Below are 21,516 nucleotides of genomic sequence, written 5' to 3'. Positions count from 1 at the left end.
ACCTTTAAGGCTAATTTATACTTCAGCGTCAAGTACACGCTTATGCTACGGCGCAGCCTACGCGTGGACGCATAGCCCTCACCATGGCCGTCGGCGTCGCTGATCTGCACCTCTCAAAAAATGTAACTACACATCGCAATGACGCGTAGCGCAAGCTCTGTGATTGGCCAGCTTGGTATCGCTGACGAGTGTGGGCCGAGAGCCGCGCAAGCCCAGTGGAGGGATTGTTTACAAATGTGGAGTGCTGTGAAGGATTTTTGTTTTGTGTTTACCTCATAGTTAAAGTTGTTGCACGTCCGCCAGGTTCCTGCCTCAAAATGAGCGAATTTGAACCACTTGTACGTTAAGGAAGCATTCAGAAAAAAAAAAATACCAGTGAAGAAACTCAACACAGAGGAACATAAACACCTCACTGCCAACAGGAGTAGGGTCACGCCGATCACTTGACGCAGAAGTATAAACCAGGCTTTAGAGGTCAGAGGAGTGAGGATTACCTGCACAGCTCTTCACTAGCTGCCTCTGCTACACTGGGATCTGAAAAGATTCAAAAATAAGTGCTGCTAGTATAAATTGTATACATTTTATACTAGCAAATTGTCTGATCGTGATACTGATTTTTATATATTTTTCATGCTGTTCTTTCTGGAAACCAGAAAAAAGTGTATTTGAGGTTTATTTGCTTTTGAAGTGACTTTGTAGTATAAAGTTGTTGCAGTGCAGATTGTGTGCAAATTTGGACACGCGGCCAAAATAAAAATAGATAAATCCAGTTTCTGATTGCGCATTTAAAACAAAAATTGTCTGATTCAGTTTTTTTTAGTGCTGCTAAATTGGTTGATACCTAGCAAATACTGTATTTTCCCACAATTTGGTGTCTTCGAAGGCTCTTTATTGTTTGTTTTTAAAGGTTTGCCTCCTTTGTTATTGTGGGCGGAGCCAAACAGACAGTTATGTGGAATCAAGCCTTGACCATCTTCTCTGGAGCCGGAGTTTATACCAACTATTACATCACTAATCAGGCACATTTAAAACAATTTGTTTTTATAAGCCGTTTTCAGGCTTACAAGAAAGTTTTGTTGTGAAACTTGTTTTTTATAGCACATTGACCTTTTACATGTCAAAAAATCGAGGGACTATTGATTTCTAGGTTCATGAGAAGTAAATTGTATCCTCATGCCCTAAAGGATGTTTTTAATCACCAAACACCCATAATGAATGTATGGCAAGACAGATTCCACTCATCTCCATGTTAAACATGTGCTCTTTGTAGATGTGTGCATGTTTAACATGTTGTTGACCTGAAGGTTTTATGTACTGTTGCCCAACCATTGTTAGGCACATTTTATACGAGAGCAGACTTCCTTTGTGGGTTTCTGTTCCCAAGGTGTTTCGTGATGAAACATGTTTTATTTACCTGCTTATAAAGCAGCAATTTCCTGAACCTGTGTTTCTCATTGAGAAAGTTGTTGATGATTTGTTGTTTTGTTCCAACCCTGCCTTCCAGTCCTTATTTTTCTACAATGCACAGTCAATTTGATCGATTAATGTTTAATTTGTGTTAATGTTTCAGTAGTAATATTTCAGCACATGTATCTCATGTATTGCTCTGTTTTTGGTCTCCTCAGGGTGATATACAACAACTGCTGATTGTGGCTGACCCTAAAGCAGCTTACGACTACTGTGAACATTACAGCCCAGACTGTGACGTCCCTCACAAGGACACACTGCAGGCACAGGAGCCCGGAGAGGAGGTCAGTATATAGACCATGAGCCTTTTGGACTAGCTGACAGAGGAAATAGCATTTCCTTCAGTACTCAGAAGACTAAACGCTTCTGGACGTCTGACATGCTGTCGATACTTTTGACACCTACAGTCAAATGACTGGACGGACAGACTCATACTTTATTGTTGTTTTTCCACATGTTAGAATAATTGAAATAATATTATAGAATAAACTTTGAAAAACACAAACAAAAAGTGAAATATTACTGAAGTGCATGAATTATGTTGTAGCCAATAATATTACAGATAAAACTATATTGTTTTGAATGAAAAGCTTTCAAATGCATTTGTTATTAGTAGTATTGCTTTACTTGACAGATACTTTAATAGCATGTTTTCTTCATTTATTAGTATTATTAATAGTAGAACTCATCATAGTAGAAGATTTATAAACACACAAAATATTTTTAGAACTTGATGAGTGGCGAACAAATAAATTGAGATTTATTTTTGTGATTTTTAATTTATTATTAATAATTAATAGAAAAAACCTCATAACAAATTAGGGCTACTTACCAAAACTAGACTGTAAAATAAAATAAAATAAATAAATTAAAACAAAACAAAACAAAACAAAACAAAACAAAACAAAACAAAACAAAACAAAACAAAACAAAACAAAATTAAGTTAAAATTAAATTAAATTAAATTAAATTAAATTAAATTAAATTAAATTAAATTAAATTAAATTGAATTGAATTGAATTGAATTGAATTGAATTGAATTGAATTGAATTAAATTAAATTAAATTAAATTAAATCTCATACAAAGATTAGGGCTACTCACTAAAACTAGACTGCAAAATAAAAATAATAAATAAATAAATAAATAAATAAATAAATAAATAAATAAATAAATAAATAAATAAATAAATAAATAAATAAATAAATAAATAAATAAAAATAAAGCTTGGCATAACAAATAGAAAACACAAAATGCAGCGTAAAAAAATAGAAGTTAGCAAGATAAATTTAATAAAAATAAATAAAATAAAATAAAATAAAATTTTGCATTGGTACTCACCAAAACTAGACAGCAAAATAAAATAAAATAAAAATAGAAAATAGCATGATGAATGTATTAAAATATAGTATAACAAAATAAACAAATAATAAAAATAAAAAATATATAATAAACTAATTTAATGTAAAATAATTTACATAAAGTGAATTTTGAAAGGTACTGTAAAACACATTTCATCAACTCAATGCATACTAATTATAATAAAGTAAAATAAAGTATTGAATAATAATGCATAAAAAAATATACCAGGTTACAGTCACTCTTTCAACCAATGGCAACGTATGCAAGACATTTTGACACATTACGTCTTGCTAAAACAGGGAGAGGGTCAGTTCCAGAATGTGAGAAATGAATAACCCTTTCTCTCACATTGTACGTGTCTGAAATGCTTTGCTCATAAATCAGCCTGAATGAGGTCTGACTCAGTACTGAGGGATCACCAGCCATGAAGAGACCCAGATCATCAGCGCAGCGGCTGTTTTATGAGCTCTTATGCTGGATGAGGATTAACATATACTTGTGTTTGATGGATGAACCCCTGGAGTGCTCCACTCCAATGGCTTTATCAGCTTTCCTGCTCCTCTGACAGCCGTTATTTGTGTTCAAGGAGCAGAGAAAATGCTATGCCTTACTGACCAGAAATCTAGTAAACCATTCATTCATTAATTAAAAGGTGTTATAATTGATGAATGGGCAACACTTTACAATATTAGTTAATATTAGGTAATGCATTTATAAACAAACAATACAATAATTACAGTATTTATGCATGTTTGTTAATGAAAAAAAGTAATTTGTTGTCTGTTCATGTTAACTCACAGTGCATTAGCTAATGTAAAAAGCTTTAATAATACATTAGTAAATATTGAACTTACTAATAAAGGCTGTACATGTTTTCAACAGCAGAGTCTAATGGTATTTTTCAGTATTAACCTCATTTTAATATTCAAAACTTAACAATTAACATCTGTATGAGTCTAATTATGAAGTATTTGAGATATAAAATCAGCTATTCCACCACAATTTCCTACTTTAATGTAAAAAAAAAAAAAATTTTACAGCTTTTTAAGACTTTACCCTTGATTCTACTTTGGCGTCAGAAGGCAGATTGGATTTTACACACAAATAAAGATGAGAAATGAAGAAGGCAGCTAACACATGGTTGTTATCTCCTTTTACAGGGCATTAAACGCCCATCTATATATCAGAAAAAGTACATCACATGTTATACATTACTGTAATTAATGCAATGTGTGCTGAACTCACACACACACACACACACGCACACACACACACACACACACACACACACACACAATCTGAGAACTTTTGCTTCATTTTTAGAGATTTTTTTAAAATGACAACACTCATGATTTACATTTAAAATAATGTTAACATCTAATTCATCAGCACTGTATAAAACCAACTATACAGTACAGTATATCTAACCATTAAAATATGTAATACACCCTCGGGTAGATTACATTAATGCATGTGTTTTGCTTTGCTAACCTCTTTGTCATCCTCTCCCTATGTGCAGTACACAACTCCTGTTGAATATGGTGATTTATATGATTATTACGAGGGAGGCACACCCACAGCGACTGATGAGTTTTCTGAGCCGCAGGTAAATGCAGGAATGTGGGATGTATGTGTTTTCCTCCTTTTTTGTTCTATATATTTGTATTACGGGCAGAAGTATGTGGCTTAGGGTTTTTTTGGATCAATCAATCCTGCTGTGGTATTGAAATAAAAGGTATATTTGAGAAGATTATATGGTTGTATGGCAGATTTTAAGCACCTGTTGGTTAACTTAAATAACCAGACCCATACATTACTACTGGGATTCACATACTTTTGCCCATCTATAGTGTATGTTGTCTGTCTGTGTTTGTACATCTGTAAATCTAGTGTTAAGAGAAAGAAATCAAATGTGGGTTGCCTGGGTGTATTTTATGGTAATATAGCAAGCCGTTTAAGATTTAAACAATAGGGATGCATCAAATTTTCGAGCACTCAACATTATCAGGTGAAAATTGCATTTTTGGTTATACAGTGAAAAAGAATATGAGCAGAAAAGAAGCTATGCTGATCAGCAGTGTTTAGCATGCTAGTTTACTTTCCCTCTAGCCATAGTCACTGCGTGGTGTAAAGCAGCTTTCATACTGGAAGCGGAAAGCTCTGCGCTATGAAACCCATTAATTTCAATAGACCAAAAGGATGGTTTTGTTGTTGTATTTAACCAAAAGCGCAAGAGCAGCATTGCATTGGTGCAAGGTTAAATTTAATATTTTGCTGTGTGTATTCCGCTCAAGTGCCAATACAGTTATCTGTTCACTTAACACACATTCAATAGAAAAAGCAAAGCACTCAAATTATGCACTGACAGGACATTTTTATGTAGTATACTTGTTCATGCTGTTTGCAGTAGCACAACACTGGTAAAACGACCCCTCTTGATTTGTTCACTCTTAATAAAATGTGGTTATTTTATTAGCTTGTGTTTAAAAAAAACAGTATTATTTAGGTTATAAGTTAAATTTACATTAGTTTAGTTACATAAGTTTAGTTATTTGCATTTAAATTGCTTGTTATAAAACATTCAGTTTACGTTTTCCACCAAGTGCATCCAGAGTTTTCGGTTTTAATCCAGAATTTTAATTTCAGTACATCCCTATAAAATACACAGGCAAAAAAATTATTAACATCAAAACGCAAACAGCGCCCTTTGGTGGATTTGTCATGACAATGCTGGTAAATTGACAATGTCTCAACTCTTCACTGTCAATAAAAATTTTATTAGCTTTTTAAAATAATATAATTTAAGTTGTCAAGTTAAGTTTAAAGTTACTTAAATTGAAAAGTACTTATTACTAAACATTTTCACTTTTCATGCATTCAGAATTTCGGTTTCGGCTCTGAAATTTAATTTCAGTTCATCCCTACAAAATACACAAGCAAAAAATAATTAATACCAAATTGTAGACAGCGCCCTCTAGTGGATTTGTCATCTGAAATGTGCAATGAAACTTACCTAGAGTAACATATTTTACATTTCATAAAGATGTAGGCTGAGGGACATATTTCCAGTTAGTCTGGGCTGTAAATAATACAGTAACTTAATTTTTTTTCAATGAATGATCTTTGAGTTTTTCATGTAACCCACATTTGACAAATAAGAACAGGCTCTCATTTCCCTTCTAATGCAAATAATTTGATGTGTCTTTTCCCCCCCTCACCATAACCTTTTTCCAGAGAGTGAAACGTAGTGTCTCCATGAAATCCAAGAGGACAAAAAAGTCCCCTAAATCTTTTGCCAAACCCTATAAGTACCTGGAGCCAAAACAGGCTAAAAAGTTAGTGCCTAAGAAGAAGAGATACGGATACCTGCCACCAACACCAAGACAAGCCATTCTAGGGGTAATAGTACAAGTGTAGTCGATGTCAGAACCCATCAAGATCTCCTTTTTATTGAGGGAAATCTCTGATGATGGTCTGAGAGAGTCGTCCGTATATTCTTTTGCTAGGTGCCGTCTCTGCGGATCACTTATGGAAACTGCTTGAACTGTGTTAATTCCTCCTTTCTTATCTTCTTCCTCTTTCCTTTTCACTTTGAAACTTGCTGTAGTCTAACAATGTAGATGGAGAGTACTATACAGACAGTGAACTTGACTACGGAACAGTAGATGCTTCCAAAACGCCTGTCGCAACCACTGGACCAAACAAGGTAATCATTTGGTTATTTACTCTAAGAATGGGGCGAGGGTCACTAATGTGGGAGAAAACAAGGAAAAATCCTGGAGCATGAGGAAGTATTTGAAATGAAATGACAAAACAATTTGAGGAAATTGTTCTGCGCTTTTGAGTGTCACTGCAAGGGAACTATTCCATCTACATGAAGCTGATATTCACTATAAAAACGCTAAGATCTAAATTTAGGCTCTCTGCTTCCTGTGATGTGAAACTTCAGACACGGCGAGAATATCAAGCAGATATCTCTCAATGGATTTTCAGCTTCCTGTTGTGGATATCAATGATGGTTAAGTTTGCATTCAGGAACAACACGTTTTTGTATGATTCAATGATTTAAATGGATAGTTCACACAAAAAAAAATCAAATTTACTTTCTATTTATTTAAGTGGTTCCAAACCTTTTCGAGTTTATTGATCGACTCGGAATTTAGCTGAAAACCTTTAATCATTGACTTCCAAAGTAAGAAAACAAATACTATGGAAGTCAACGGTTACAGATTTTCTTTCTTTTACTTTTCCAAAGAAAAAATAAACTCAAAACACTTTTGGAAAACTTAATGGGAACAAAATGGCATAACTTTCAGTTTTAGGTGAACTACCCAATTAATCAGACGAATAAATCAATCAATCAATCAATTAATCAATCAATCAATCAATCAATCAATCAATCAATCAATCAAACAGTCAGTCAGTCAGTCTGTCTGTCTGTCTGTCTGTCTGTCTATCTATCCATGTATGTATATATTTATCTGTTTGTCTATCTATCAATCTATCTATCTATCTATCTATCTATCTATCTATCTATCTATCTATCTATCTATCTATCTATCTATCTATCTATCTATCTATCTATCTGTCTGTCTGTCTGTCTGTCTGTCTGTCTGTCTGTCTGTCTGTCTGTCTGTCTGTCTGTCTGTCTGTCTGTCTGTCTGTCTGTCTGTCTGTCTATCTATCTATCCACCATCCATCCATCCATCCATTTAATTAAGAAATTTTTTGATTGAGGTTTGGAACTGATTGCTTGAACTATCATTGATAGGATGGCAAGTCCCATTCAAAACAGTTCTCTCAATAAGTGACACACATAAAAGCTGATGTTAAACGAACATCAAATTCGCTGCTAGAATGGTTGAATAGTTCTGGTACTAGTTAGCGCTATTACAGCCATTTTCTTTAGATGCATTGACCAGTTCTGTGTTTATCGTGGATTGTGCAGATATATAATGATTATGTTTTATTTTGTGGAAAATGTGGTAAGCAGAGTTGTTATCAAATGCTGAGCTGCTTAGGTTACATTTGACCTGTTTCTGCATTCGATCACATAATTATCACGATAGTTTTGTGTTTTCTTTTTTTATAAACACTGCAGTGTGATATGTTTCTGTCTTTGTTTTTCCACCTCTAAACATAATACAGCTTTACCATTATGCTTATTGTGGAAAAAAAGACAGATTTGGTTGTGTGATTATTAAATTAGCAAACATAATCATGCTTTTTATTATTGAGTTAACACTTTTTCTGTCCTTTTGCAAATAACACAAATATTTGAAAATAAAAGATTGGCATTTAATACAAATTAGTTGTGAAATCAGAACTCAAATTGTTTTTATTACTCCATTTTTTTAACGAAAAAATGTTCACAGAATTTTTGTTTTAAAGCCTTTCGATATCAAGATACATTTAACTTGAACTTTTACAGAAATTAGTAGGGATGCTCCGATCAGGATTTTAGCCGCCGATAACGGATACCGAATCCTTATCATGGTGATCAGCAGATACCGAGTACCGATTATGATGCTCCGAGCTTTATAATGCATAAAGCACATTTCCCTCTATGTATGATCCTTAAGGGAAGATCTCACTTTACCTAAGACAATAAATGAAGGATGTTGCATATAATCCTATAAACATGTCTCATAAATATTTAGGTGTGAACATATCATGGCCAGAAGCAGCATTCATTCATTCATTTTACTTTGGCTTAGGCTATATATAATATACAGGAGCACTTGTGCGTCTTCCGCTGCATGTAAACTCATAAACAAACCGCTGTGATCGGTCCATGAGATCGGCCAGATTGGATTGGCGGGTACTGATCGAGTCATGAAATGTGATTATCGGCCGATACCGATCTTCGGCCAATCAATCAGAGCATCCCTAAACATTAGTTTTATTTTCTTTTATATTATAGTTAGTTTTTATTTTGATTAAATTTTATATTTTATTTTATTTAACTTTATTATTTTATTTCTTATTTAATTTTATTCATTTTTTATTTACTTTTAATTTAATTAGATTTATTTTTATTTAATTTATTTTAATTTAATTTAATTTAATTTAATTTAATTTAATTTAATTTTATTTTATTTTATTTTATTTTATTTTATTTTATTTTATTAATTTAATTTAATTTAATTTAATTTAATTTAATTTAATTTAATTTAATTTAATTTAATTTAATTTAATTTAATTTATCCAAAAAACTAAACTCGAGAAAGCTTGTCCATTTGCTTATAAAGTAATTATAGTTTATACTGAGCTAAAAAATACCTTGTGGCTTTATGTTTAAACATTTTAAGCCATTAAATCTCCATTACTATTTCCTATTGCTGTAAATTGTACAATGTGATTTACTTAACCAAATTTAATTAACGCCTTACACTCTCTTAATCCACCTATGAATCAATGCAATTCGAATCACTTCAATGGGACAAAGAAGTGTTACCTTGTTGCCAGCCAAAATCGATGGCCATTAATCATGCAATTCATTTTGCTCTTGCTTTGCTTTAGATACAGTAGTAATTGCTTTAACTGCTAAAACTAACATCCATCTTCCCTCCATTGCTCAAACTCCCTTCCGCCGCATTGCTTTGGGTGTAATAAGGCCATGGAAGAGGAGAATTTTGGTGATTATATCACCGAGACGGCCCAGGCTGGTCTGGATCCGACCGCTGCCTCAGAAGCTGTGCTGCCCAGTGGCACCGCTGACCCCATCGGAGTGGACTCGTATGACTTTAAGGAGTATGATCTTAAGGAATATGATGTGACTGGGCTTGACAAAAATCAGTATGAGTATGGGCCTTATGATGAGTTTGGCAATGTGGCTCCAAACCCAACATCCAATTACGAGGACACTTTTGGGCCTGGGGTTGCGGCCGAAACCGACATCGCTGAAACAGACGTAAGTATTGAGCCCTGAAATGAGCGTGTCGTCCAAGCACTGGGATTGTTGGATATGGAAATCTAGCATGTGTTGTTGACTCTACAGTGTACTATTCTGCATGGGGTCTGTCCGTTTTATTCTCTCCTCTAGAATGCATTTCTTCTCTTTTATCCACATTAGTGTACTCTTTCTTTCGTCTCCATCACACTGATTCACAGAAAGCGTACACTCACTCTCATTCCTGAAAGTCACGGAGCTGCTGAACTCTGTGACTGTCAGCACCTTATCTCCAATACTGCCCCGGGACACGGCAATTACCCCATACCACAGACCCAGCTGTCTGTTCGGGCACACCCTTCTCCACCTCCTCCCCCTTAAGAAGAAGTTTTTCTCCTTTTCTCAATTGCAGAGAAGAATAAACATGCAAAATAATCCAAAAATAAACCCGCCAGACTTTAACATCTTCAGCATAACAGTCAATCATAGTTTACACGTCATGCATTCTGCACCGGCACTAACACTAACACTGTCTGTCTGTCTGACTTTCTATCTATTATATGTCTCTGTCTATCAGTCGGTTTATATATTTATACGTCTATCTATCTATCTATCTATCTATCTATCTATCTATCTATCTATCTATCTATCTATCTATCTATCTATCTATCTATCTATCTATCTATCTATCTATCTATCTATCTATCTATCTATCTATCTATCTATCTATCTATCTATCTATCTATCTATCTATCTATCTATCTATCTATCTATCTATCTATCTATCTATCTCTTCATCTATTTATCCATCCATCCATCCATCCATCCATCCATCCCTGTCTGTCTGTCTGTCTGTCTGTCTGTCTGTCTGTCTGTCTGTCTGTCTGTCTGTCTGTCTGTCTGTCTGTCTGTCTGTCTATCTATCTATCTATCTATCTATCTATCTATCTATCTATCTATCTATCTATCTATCTATCTATCTATCTATTTGTCTATCCATCCATCCATCCATCCATCCATCCATCCATCCATCCATCCATCCATCCATCCACCCACCCACCCACCCACCCACCCACCCACCCATCTATCTATCTATCTATCTATCTATCTATCTATCTATCTATCTATCTATCTATCTATCTATCTATCTATCTATCTATCTATCTATCTATCTATCTATCTATCTATCTATCTATCTATCTATCTATCTATCTCTGTCTGTCTGTCTGTCTGTCTGACCTGTATTGTGTGTTTTCAGCTGGGTGGAGGTGCTGCTCTTGGTCAGAAAGGTGAGAAAGGAGAGCCTGCAGTGATTGAACCAGTGAGTAAAAAGTGAATTTCTTATATGCATCAACATGGGGACGATATTAATCTGAGTTTATTACATAATTTGATCATGCAATCTGTCAGTAATTGTGATTTTGGTGTGATTCAAAGGGAATGCTGATCGAGGGACCTTCAGGACCACCTGGACCTGCTGTAAGCAACTAGCATATTTACCTGCATCAGTTTTACTGTAACATTCAGTTTTCAACCCATGTGCTCTGACCAGAAAAAAAAATCACTAAGGTCTAATCTTTTGTTATTTGGCTTATCTTTACGCTCAAACCTATGTTTGTTTGTGCTGTCTTTGTCTTTAGGGTCTTCCAGGTCCTCCAGGTTTACAAGGCCCCCCTGGTTTGGCTGGAGATCCTGGTGATAGGGTAGGACTTTTTTTTCCCTCTCTGACTTTATGCTTTATTAATATCCGATTGAGTGGTTTCAGGACATTGACATGTTTAGTTGAGATTCAGGTCTTCATCTTCTGTCATATTTCAGCTTTAGTTTGTAGAAAGTGAATTTGTTATTGTCAGGGTTAAAATATTAATCAAAAAAACTTGAGTCTGAGAAAACTGTCAGTCCTGAGAAATCCTTGCATTCTGGAAGCTTAGAAAAGGCATAGATGGCTGTTGTAAACAGCAAGATGTGGAAGTGTCAGTAAACAGTACATAATGCTGATTTATTCTGAACAGGGTCATGGCAGATTCCTGACCCTAAGGGCACATTTACACCCTCTGCGACACATTGAGTTTGCAGACATGGAACTATGGGCTACTTTATTTAGAAATACAGATCAAAGTGAGTTAGTGTTAGTGATGATGATGATGATGATGATTGCAATATACAGTTGAAGTCAGAATTATTAGCCCCCCTGAATTATTAGCCCCTGTTTATTTTTGTTCCCCAATTTATGTTTACCATAAAGAAGATTTTTTTCAATACATTTCTAAACATAATAGTTTTAATAACTCATTTCTAATAACTTATAACAAAATATTTAGGCGAGGCAGTGGCGCAGTAGGTAGTGCTGTTGCCTCACAGCAAAAAGGTCGCTGGGTCGCTGGTTCGAACCTCGGCTCAGTTGGCGTTTCTGTGTGGAGTTTGCATGTTCTCTCTGCCTTCGTGTGGGTTTCCTCCGGGTGCTCCGGTTTCCCCCACAGTCCAAAGACATGCGGTACAGGTGAATTGGGTAGGCTAAGTTGTCCGTAGTGTATGAGTGAATGTGTGTGTTGATGTTTCCTAGAGATAGGTTGCGGCTGGAAGGGCATCCGCTGCGTAAAAACTTGCTGGATAAGTTGGCGGTTCATTCCACTGTGGCGACCCCGGATTAATAAAGGGACTAAGCCGACAAGAAAGTTAATGAATGAATGAAAAAAAAATTTATAAATTATTTATGAAAAAATAATTTATAAATTATTTATATTTATAAATAATGTATAATAACAATAATTTATTTTATCTTTGCCATGATGACAGTTAATAATATTTGACTAGATATTTTCCAAGACACTTCTAAACAGCTTAAAGTGACATTTAAAGGCTTAACTAGGTTAATTAGGTTAACTAGGCAGGTTAGGATAATTAGGCAAGTTATTGTATAACGGTGGTTTGTTCTGTAGACTAAGAAAAATATATATAGCTTAGGGGCTAATAATTTTGACCTTAAAATGTTTTTTTAAAAAATTAAAAACTGCTCTTATTCTAGCCAAAATAAAACAAATGGGACTTTCTCCAGAAGTAAAAATATTATCAGACATACTGTGAAAATTTCCTTGCTCTGTTAATCATCATTTGGGAAATATTTAAAAAAGAAAAAAAAAATCAAAGGGGGACTAATAATTCTGACTTCAACTGTATCTACATCAGAATAACCACAACATTTTTGAATAAATGCAGCGAAGTATTTTTAATATAATATACAAAGCCATTGCTAACAAAGCATTTGGATCGGATTTGACCTTGAAAGTATCTATAAACATTTTGGTATAAAAAAAGACTTCCATAATAGACCACATTAGTTTTTCAGATTGTTTACAATTTTTTTTTTCGGTAACATTCAAATATTATGGAAATGACACACAGTAATGGTTGGCTCATTTTGCCTCTTTTAGGTGTCAAAAAAAATTGTAATACTTGTAAACTGACCTATACAATTATACTAGTATCAATTAAATTCATATAAAACATAATTTAGCTTTCCACTAAATCTAACATTATATGGTTAGATCATATTGATCCCTTGTTATTTATTTATTTACTTTATTTATGTGAGTAAAATACATGTATTGCTTTTTTACACTGCTTATGTTGTTATGTTGGAAATGTATATGTAGGTTTCATACATTCAGACTATTTTTGGGCAGTCGTGTGTTATAACTTCAGATCTATTTAATTGAACTCACTTAATTTCAATGGGGATTATGTTCCTACATTTAATATAATGATATTTTCAAATAAATGTACTCATTAATGACATTTTAAAACAAGTCTATTTTTTATCAACATTGTATACATTGTAAATATGCTGTTAAATTGAAAACGTTTATTTTTATCTACATTAACTTATTAAAGTCAAGTTACTTATTATATTATTATTGTTATTATTATTATTATTATTATTATTATTATTATTATTATTATTATTGTGGTTGTTGTTGTTGTTATTATTGTTATTATTATTATTTTTATTATTATTATTATTATTATTATTATTATTATTATTATTATTATGTATCATTAAAGTCTGGCAATCCGAGGATAAATTTGTTTTATTTACATTACACGTCAAAATAAAAAAACAACTACAACTATATACCACACAGATGTATGCTAATGACAAAAATAAAATATCTTACAGCAGAATATCCTTCAGCTGTAGACAGATAGTTCATTTGAATGAAAACAAAACTAAAACACAGGACTGCTAGTGTATAAAATGAGAAATGATAAATGATTTTAGACAAACTAAGCCCTGCGCACCTCAAAGGGCATTTAATATGCTTAATTAGTGTTTACTGAACATCTTCACAAGCTAACCGTGCTGAAGGTGATACTTCTTTATAATTGGACATAGTGGAAACAACGGGGAACCATCTGGACAGCCAAATAAAGTGTTGTTTAGGCACAAATAATTGTTACACAGTGTTTTTTCCCTCCCTGCGCTTATGAGCTAGAAAACCAATCGACTCAATGTCTTTAACTCAAGCTCACTTAACTGAAATCTAATGGAAGATTGGTCTGTTTAAATCCTTTGCTTTTCTCATTCCTCTCTTTGTACTTTCTCTTACCTGTGTGTTGTGAAGAAGTGTCAGGTTACTGATTTATTCTTTCTCTTCTCTGTCGCTCAGGGTCCTCCAGGCCGTGCTGGTCTTCCTGGAGCTGATGGTTTGCCAGGACCACCTGGAACTATGCTCATGCTGCCGGTAAGACCCTTATTGCAGGAAAAAAATATCAATAAATGTACAACACTTTTATTCAGGTACTCAGCAATAATACATTCAAATAATTGTATTTATGTAGAACTCTTTACAACATGTTGTTGTTTACTAGTGTTGTACAGTACAGAAAATACCAAGTAAAGTCACATTTGATTTTAATGTACAATTCAAGCAATTAGCAGACTATTAGAAGACTTTTAGCTCAATAAACTATTAAATAACTGCTTATTAATTACTAGTAATAAGCACGTAATAAGCCAGCGCACGCAAAAAAAAATAAATAAATACTTTGCTTCTTGTTGAAACTACTCTAAATTGGCTACATTTAGCATTTTTCATTTAACATTTTACATTTAGCTTTAAATAACTACATTTAAATTGAGGTAAAACAACATCATTCTTAAGTTTTTATGGGGACAACTCAATTGTTTTTTGTTTAATCCACTTCCATTTGTAAAAACGATTAAGATAACAATTTGTGTTGGAAAAACATAAAGGAATTGTATGGAACCCAGCATTTTTTACAGTGTAGTATATGGTGTGACTTGTTACTTAAATTAAAGTGTTCTACAGTTATCTTAATGATTACTGCATGTTTTAATAGCATGTTTAGTCATAAAGCATTGAAAATGACGGTAACACTTTACACTTGTACACTACATTTATCCAAGTATTTATTAATCTTTGTTAATAAAAATACAGTTGTTCATTTGTTAGTTTATGTTAACTCTGTGCATTAATTAATGTTATCAAGCATTTTTCATTGTTTGTTCATGTTACGTAATATATTAACTAACATTAACTACTTTTCCCATATTGTAAAGTGTTACAAAAACACAATGTAAATCCTAAACAAGTATTCACAATGTTGCTTTTCGTAGTCGATTAAGTATTAAATAATTATTTAGATAATAATTAGTATTATTGAATATAGAACAGGCCTGCGCAATATATTGTTACAGCGATATCGATATCTAGTATAATCACATCACAGGATCTTTAATGTCAAGTTGGGTTTATAATTAACCAGGAACCATGTGATTTGTTCAGAATTCATTCCTAATAGTGTGAAAGAATTTCATTTAAATGTATTTTTAAGGCATGTGACTGTGTACGATTTTAAGTGAATTGAAAGGATTTAGGCACAAGAATGTATAATGTATGTATTTAACAATGATTAATCATATTTTTTTGTATTTTATTACAACGAAGACTATACTGTGCTGTCTTGGACTTGATTATTCTATATTAACAATACTGTTAGAAAACCATAAAGCTATGTTTTTTTATGTGTATCTTTGTTCAATTGTATCCATCTATGCTTGCAATTTGTTTATTATATTTTATGCAGATGCACTCCTTGTAGAATCATTTTCTAAAATCTATTTTCTAAATCTAAATTATTTCCAAAAACATATCGCAATATTTATATTCATATTGCAATTTATGGGTTTAAGGTTTAAACCTAAAATGAAAAGGTTTATTTATTTCCTGCATAGCACTACCAATATTAAATTATTCCTCCATACCTCAATATAAAATACAAAAAAAAAAGATAAATTAAATAAAAAAATGTAAAAACAACCCTTCAAAATATATTCCACAAAAACATATGTCTACATTACACCCTTTATACACAACCTGCATCCGTTCCCAAGAAGAAAGTAGTTCTATTACAAAACACTATGTACAAATACTATTTGTTGACCCTTAAATATATGTTGTTTCATTAAATAATCTACATAGTGTCTCCGGGGTCTTAAAAAGTCTTAAAATGTCTTTTAAAAAATTTAAAAAAAACTAAATTTTAGGCCTGAAATATTGTGTTGTAGGTCTTAAATTATTTTCATTTTGCTTTGTCCAAGTAAAGCTACTCAATTGGGCTGACATCCATCTAATGACCAACAATACATCTCAATAAAACCTTATTTTTTTTTACACTTTTATATACAAGTTTTGCAGAGAGATACAATTCACAACAGCTGTTAGACATTTTTATAGCAAATTCCCCAAATTAAATTCCAGAATCAGAAAAAAACAACCACATGATTTCTTATTTTAGGCTATTAGAAAAAAATCTTAACCCTGCACAAGTCTAAAATGTCATTCATAATGGTCTTAAAAGGGTCTTAAAAAATGTTAAATCTGACTTGATGTAAGCTGCAGAAACCCTGATTCTCCTGTATGATCTCGTAGTATGGTAGAACAGGCATATTTTTTTTTTGCCAATACTCAATCTTGATGTAATGTTCAAATTGTTGTTTGTCCTATTTGTGTGGCTATATTTCCATATATATATTTACAGTACACTGTAATTGAATTATTATAGTATACTGTAAAATCTACAGCAACGTACTGGCCATTTTGTTTCTCAGTAAGACTAAATTAACAAGCACACTGTAAATATTATTACAACTGTAATTTAAAAATACAGCTTGTACTTGTACATGTACAGACTCACTGTTATACCAACCACAATTGGCAGTAAGTTACTATAAATTTTACAATGAGTGCACTGTAAAACATTGCTTTAAAATTAACAGTGTTACTGGCAAAAAATACAAGCACACTGTAAATTAACAATTACAACTGGACTGTAGTTTTACCAAAATTGCCAGCTTGTTTGCCAGTGCATTTACAGTGTGTATATTTACAATGCAGTATACACTATTAAGAAGGGCTTCAAAATGAAATGATAACTAACACTCTGCTCATGTTTTGTCAGTTTCGTTTTGGTGGTGATGGAGAAAAGGGCCCAGTGGTTTCAGCTCAGGAGGCTCAGGCTCAGGCTATTCTCTCTCAGGCCAGGGTGAGTATGAGCAGAGCACAACAGAAGGGCCACACGTCTTACTGTTTTAACACGGCCGTGCATGTGTGCGGGAGCAGGGACTCTTTTTAGGGAAGGGGTGGAGCGCTGGATTGAATTCGCTCTGGCCTTGTTTAAGAGTTAACAGAGCAGCACAGACTAGTTAAAAATACTAGCAAGGGTCACGACCTGCAAGAGGGCGACCCTGACAGGTGTTGCAGACTACAGTAGTATTTAGACCCATCCTTGAAAAATGTGGATGTTTCTACACCTCCTCTAAGTTGAGTAGATGTTGTGTGTGTGTGTTAAATGATTTTATGGTGATTTTGAGTGTTTGGTTTGTGTCTGCAGCTCGCCATGAGAGGTCCACCGGGTCCAATGGGTCTCACTGGACGATCTGGACCAGTGGTGAGTTTATGTGACTCGCATATGTCCCTATCAGTCAGAGCATTTTAGTGGCTAAAGGAATTTTATACAAGTATTTAACGTTTTTCAATAGTTTTTTTTAATTTAGTTTAGCATTAATTATATGCAGTAAACCAGTATAAATATCTGAATTTTCATTAGTGTCAAAAATCTGGAAAAATTGGTTATAAAAAAACTTGTTTTTAGCAAACATTCAAATACATCAATAATAAATCAATCATTTAAAAAGTGCCCTTTGCTTTTAAAAAAACATTAATGACAAGTGCAAAATGTGGATAAATGGGGAGTTTAAGTGTTGGCTGACATTTTAAATGACAATTTAAGTGCCATTTTTAGAAACAAAACACATCCATGTCAAACAAAAGTAATGTGTTGCTAAATACAGTGTAATGTGAGAAATTGCACTATCTATATCTCATCAGATGACCTAACTTTTGTTTAATAGTGCAAATTCGACATTTCCATTCCTCACCACCCCAAATTATCTAATTTCAAATAGGATAAAGCAAAAAAATTGTGCTGGATTGGAGCAAAGTAAGCACATGCCTCACTGTTCAATCATCTTTTAAACATATCTGTATCAAATCATCCTATTAGCTTTTATTTTCTTTTCTGGAAACTAACATCCTCACCCATTTCATTGAGTGTTGTCCAATTATGGCAAGCAAATGTCATAAGCTGACTGGGACGACAATAAGAAACTAACTGAGTGTCATAAATATCGGCATTTCATTTCAGACCATCGCTAAAAAGACGATTAAGATTATGCATAAGAACATGCGTTTATCAAGTAGTACATCCCACACCTTTTATTGCGTACACACAATATGAAATGGAGGTGTATACAGAATAAATTCTCTCCAGGAATGAATCTGGAGTAGAGTCCCGGACTTTGAGGGCAGTGTTCTATAAAACCATATTGTATAAACTAATTTAAAAATAACTATGTAATAAAATAAATGTTGACTGAAAAAAATCTAATAACATAATATAAAATACATATTAATTTTAATTAATTGTAATATATGTTAATAATAAATGTGTAAAAATGTATAAACTTAAATGAAAATGAAAATAAAAGGTTTAAACTAGTTCAAATAGTTAATAAAAATTACAATATTATCTTAGGTGTGTGTGTATCTAACCAACATATGTTCAAATACCCAAATGAATACTAATTGTGTAAAGTTTTGTAATTGTGTGGTGTAGAAAAGCACCAACAGATGTTACAGAAAGCATTATCATTCATATTCTGACAGCAATATTTCTAACACTAAAATCAGTATAATAGATTTAATACTGCATTTTGGAATCAGCACACCAAAATGAGTAAGAAACAAGAGCTGGATGTACTGTAGGAAGGTCAGTATTTTTTTACAACACAAATTATCCAACTAAAAGAGTCCCTAAAAAATCTATAGCTATATTAAACATCTGAGACATGTAAACCACAGCCATGTCATGTCGTATTTACCCTGTGTGACTGATTGAGCGTGAAATGATGAGACGCTGAAATCATAATCTTTATATAAGTTAAGAACACAGCAACTGTTTAATGGCTGGTTGTGAATCCTCAGATGTGCAATTCAAAAAGCAGACAAATGAGAATCTTGGACTTTCCAAATCAGTCTTTATGGCAGGGTGCAGTTTTAAGAAAACATGCACAAGTCAACTCTCAAATTATCTTTTAAATTAGCTAAAAAAAAGAAGACTGTCTGTCTAAAATAGCAGCAATTTTAAAATCATCTGTTTTTTTTTTTTTGCAGTGTTAAAGAAATGCAACGTCTGTGTTTTGATTTTTTTTTCTCTAAGGAAGTGAAGAGCAGTAGGGACATGTATGTTGTGAAAATATCGCCACCTGCTGTTTGTTTATATATAGTGCAGATGTTTTTGGATTGCCGTAACTGTTAAAAACGTCTTGGTTTTCTGTATTCTTAGTCTGATGCATCTCTTTTTGGTTTCAACCACATTTAGGGTCTTCCAGGTCCTCCTGGACTGAAGGGAGAAAGTGGGGATCATGGTCCTCAGGTAAGCTAATAATGCTAATCATCAAAAGTCATGCTAAACAATAATCTACTTACCTTAATAATGAAATATATTTACCCCACAGGGTCCAAGGGGAATCCAAGGCCCACCAGGGCAAATAGGAAAACCTGGAAAGAGGGTGAGATATTGATTATTATCTATTAGACACATCCAAATTTCTTGACTGTGTGGTTTATAGTGGTAATACTTAATTTTCTAACTTTTTGATATGATAACATAAATTATAGTCATGCTTTACCAGTGGAACATACTCTGAAACTGTAGCTTAATAAGCATTGAGGTAATGTGGATTTTATATTTGCATATTTGAACTTTCAAACTGCTAAATAGGGAAATCTTATTAGCAGCCAATGTCTATCAAATTGCAACATTGTTACTGGTGATTTAAATAGTGCTAATGTTGTTTGGAAGTCAAAGTACTTACATGCGATTTCAGATCGAATATTCAAAGTAGCAACAAAATGTCACTGTTCAAAAATGAACGAATGTGTGAATATAAACCTTCACCTCAATTTGATAAGCTACTCAGGAAAAGTAGCTGAGGTACTATCAAACTACACTTTTAAAAATGTAGTGACTGTAGCTACACTACAAGTGACTTCCCAAAAGTAGCTAGCTACATCGAAGGTACTTGGTTCACAAAGACGTAAGTTATATCACAAAATGTGAATAAACATTAAATTTAAGTAAAATATTTGGTACTTAAAACAGTATACTTCAATTATAAATGTCAAAGCTTAATGTTTTACTAACCACAGTTTTCGAATTTCTCAGATTGTCAAGAGTCAAAGTACAAAACAGCTACAAAGGTAGCATTGCACTAACAAAGTAATTAAATAGCATTTTCAGTAGCAATTTCTCAACAAAAAAAAAGTGGCTTCTTTTTAGTGAGAAATGTTATTAAAGGCCTCACACAATGTTCTTACTTCAGGTGAATTCTAAACTGTTAGAATACTTTATATGAATTTAAATTCATTTTTGTTAATTAAAAAAAAATATTATCTACAAAGAAAACAGTAATAAATTAATCTAATAAATGTAAAACCATGAGATGTATGACTTACCAAAGGATGGCTGTAATACACTACTTTAGAATGTGATCTTGTAAGATGATGCTGTGCTGCTTCGAACATTACTGGTTCACTAAATGGAATGAATCTGTTGTCAAGCTACTTAGCTACTTGCTGGAAAAAGTTGCTTGCTATTGAAAAAAAGCTTCATTATATCATAAGTACCTGAGCCACTGAAAAAATGTAGCTAAGCTAGTGGTAGCTAGCTTCTCCCCAACATTGATCTGAACACACCTCACATTACAGTAAAATCTAATCTGAAAATCTGATAAATTAGATACACCAAGATAATGGGGACATTACCTATGTCTGCCAGAAAAGGAGAAATTGACTCAAAATCAGTCTGATTATCTTGTGGTGTGTGTCCTGTTCTTCCCCATGAGCGTTTGAGTGTATGGTTAAAAACTAGCTTAGAGGGTTATCTGCTGTCAAAAACAAAGCCCAGCATCTTATCAAGAGTGAATAGAGATGCAGTTAGAAAATCTCAGAATAGATTTAGAATTGATATCTTGAACATTTTTCCCCCCTCAGCTCTAATGTTAGCCTATCCACGGAAGCATATGTAAAAGAGAGCTCAGAATTTGCCCACTAAAAGAAAGATGGCATTGTTTCAGATATATTTTATTATCAAAACATTACCTAAATATGAATACTTTTGACAACAATAGTTTGGTCACATAATAGTTCTCAAA

General features: G+C 33.2%; 1 protein-coding gene across 10 annotated transcripts in view; it reads left to right on the top strand.

Annotated features, from left to right (window-relative positions):
- col11a1a (collagen, type XI, alpha 1a) overlaps positions 1–21,516 on the top strand; it is a 129,314-nt gene that overhangs the window by 34,426 nt on the left and 73,372 nt on the right. For 2 of the 10 annotated variants that reach the window (XM_005162814.2, XM_005162813.2), the window contains exons 5-16: positions 1,626–1,751; positions 4,347–4,433; positions 6,435–6,533; positions 9,444–9,740; positions 10,978–11,040; positions 11,157–11,198; positions 11,360–11,422; positions 14,387–14,461; positions 17,202–17,285; positions 17,634–17,690; positions 19,683–19,736; positions 19,819–19,872. In XM_005162814.2, coding sequence (XP_005162871.1) covers positions 1,626–1,751; positions 4,347–4,433; positions 6,435–6,533; positions 9,444–9,740; positions 10,978–11,040; positions 11,157–11,198; positions 11,360–11,422; positions 14,387–14,461; positions 17,202–17,285; positions 17,634–17,690; positions 19,683–19,736; positions 19,819–19,872 — 1,101 coding nt within the window. Of the gene's footprint in view, positions 1–1,625; positions 1,752–4,346; positions 6,227–6,434; positions 6,534–9,443; positions 9,741–10,977; positions 11,041–11,156; positions 11,199–11,359; positions 11,423–14,386; positions 14,462–17,201; positions 17,286–17,633; positions 17,691–19,682; positions 19,737–19,818; positions 19,873–21,516 lie in introns of those variants that run through there. The other 8 variants (XM_073940488.1, XM_005162815.2, XM_073940489.1 and 5 more) reach the window with 5 other exon arrangements.

Source organism: Danio rerio, chromosome 24, assembly GCF_049306965.1.
Source record: "Danio rerio strain Tuebingen ecotype United States chromosome 24, GRCz12tu, whole genome shotgun sequence".
Classification (NCBI taxonomy): domain Eukaryota; kingdom Metazoa; phylum Chordata; class Actinopteri; order Cypriniformes; family Danionidae; genus Danio; species Danio rerio.
This window is presented reverse-complemented; position numbering and strand designations above follow the sequence as displayed.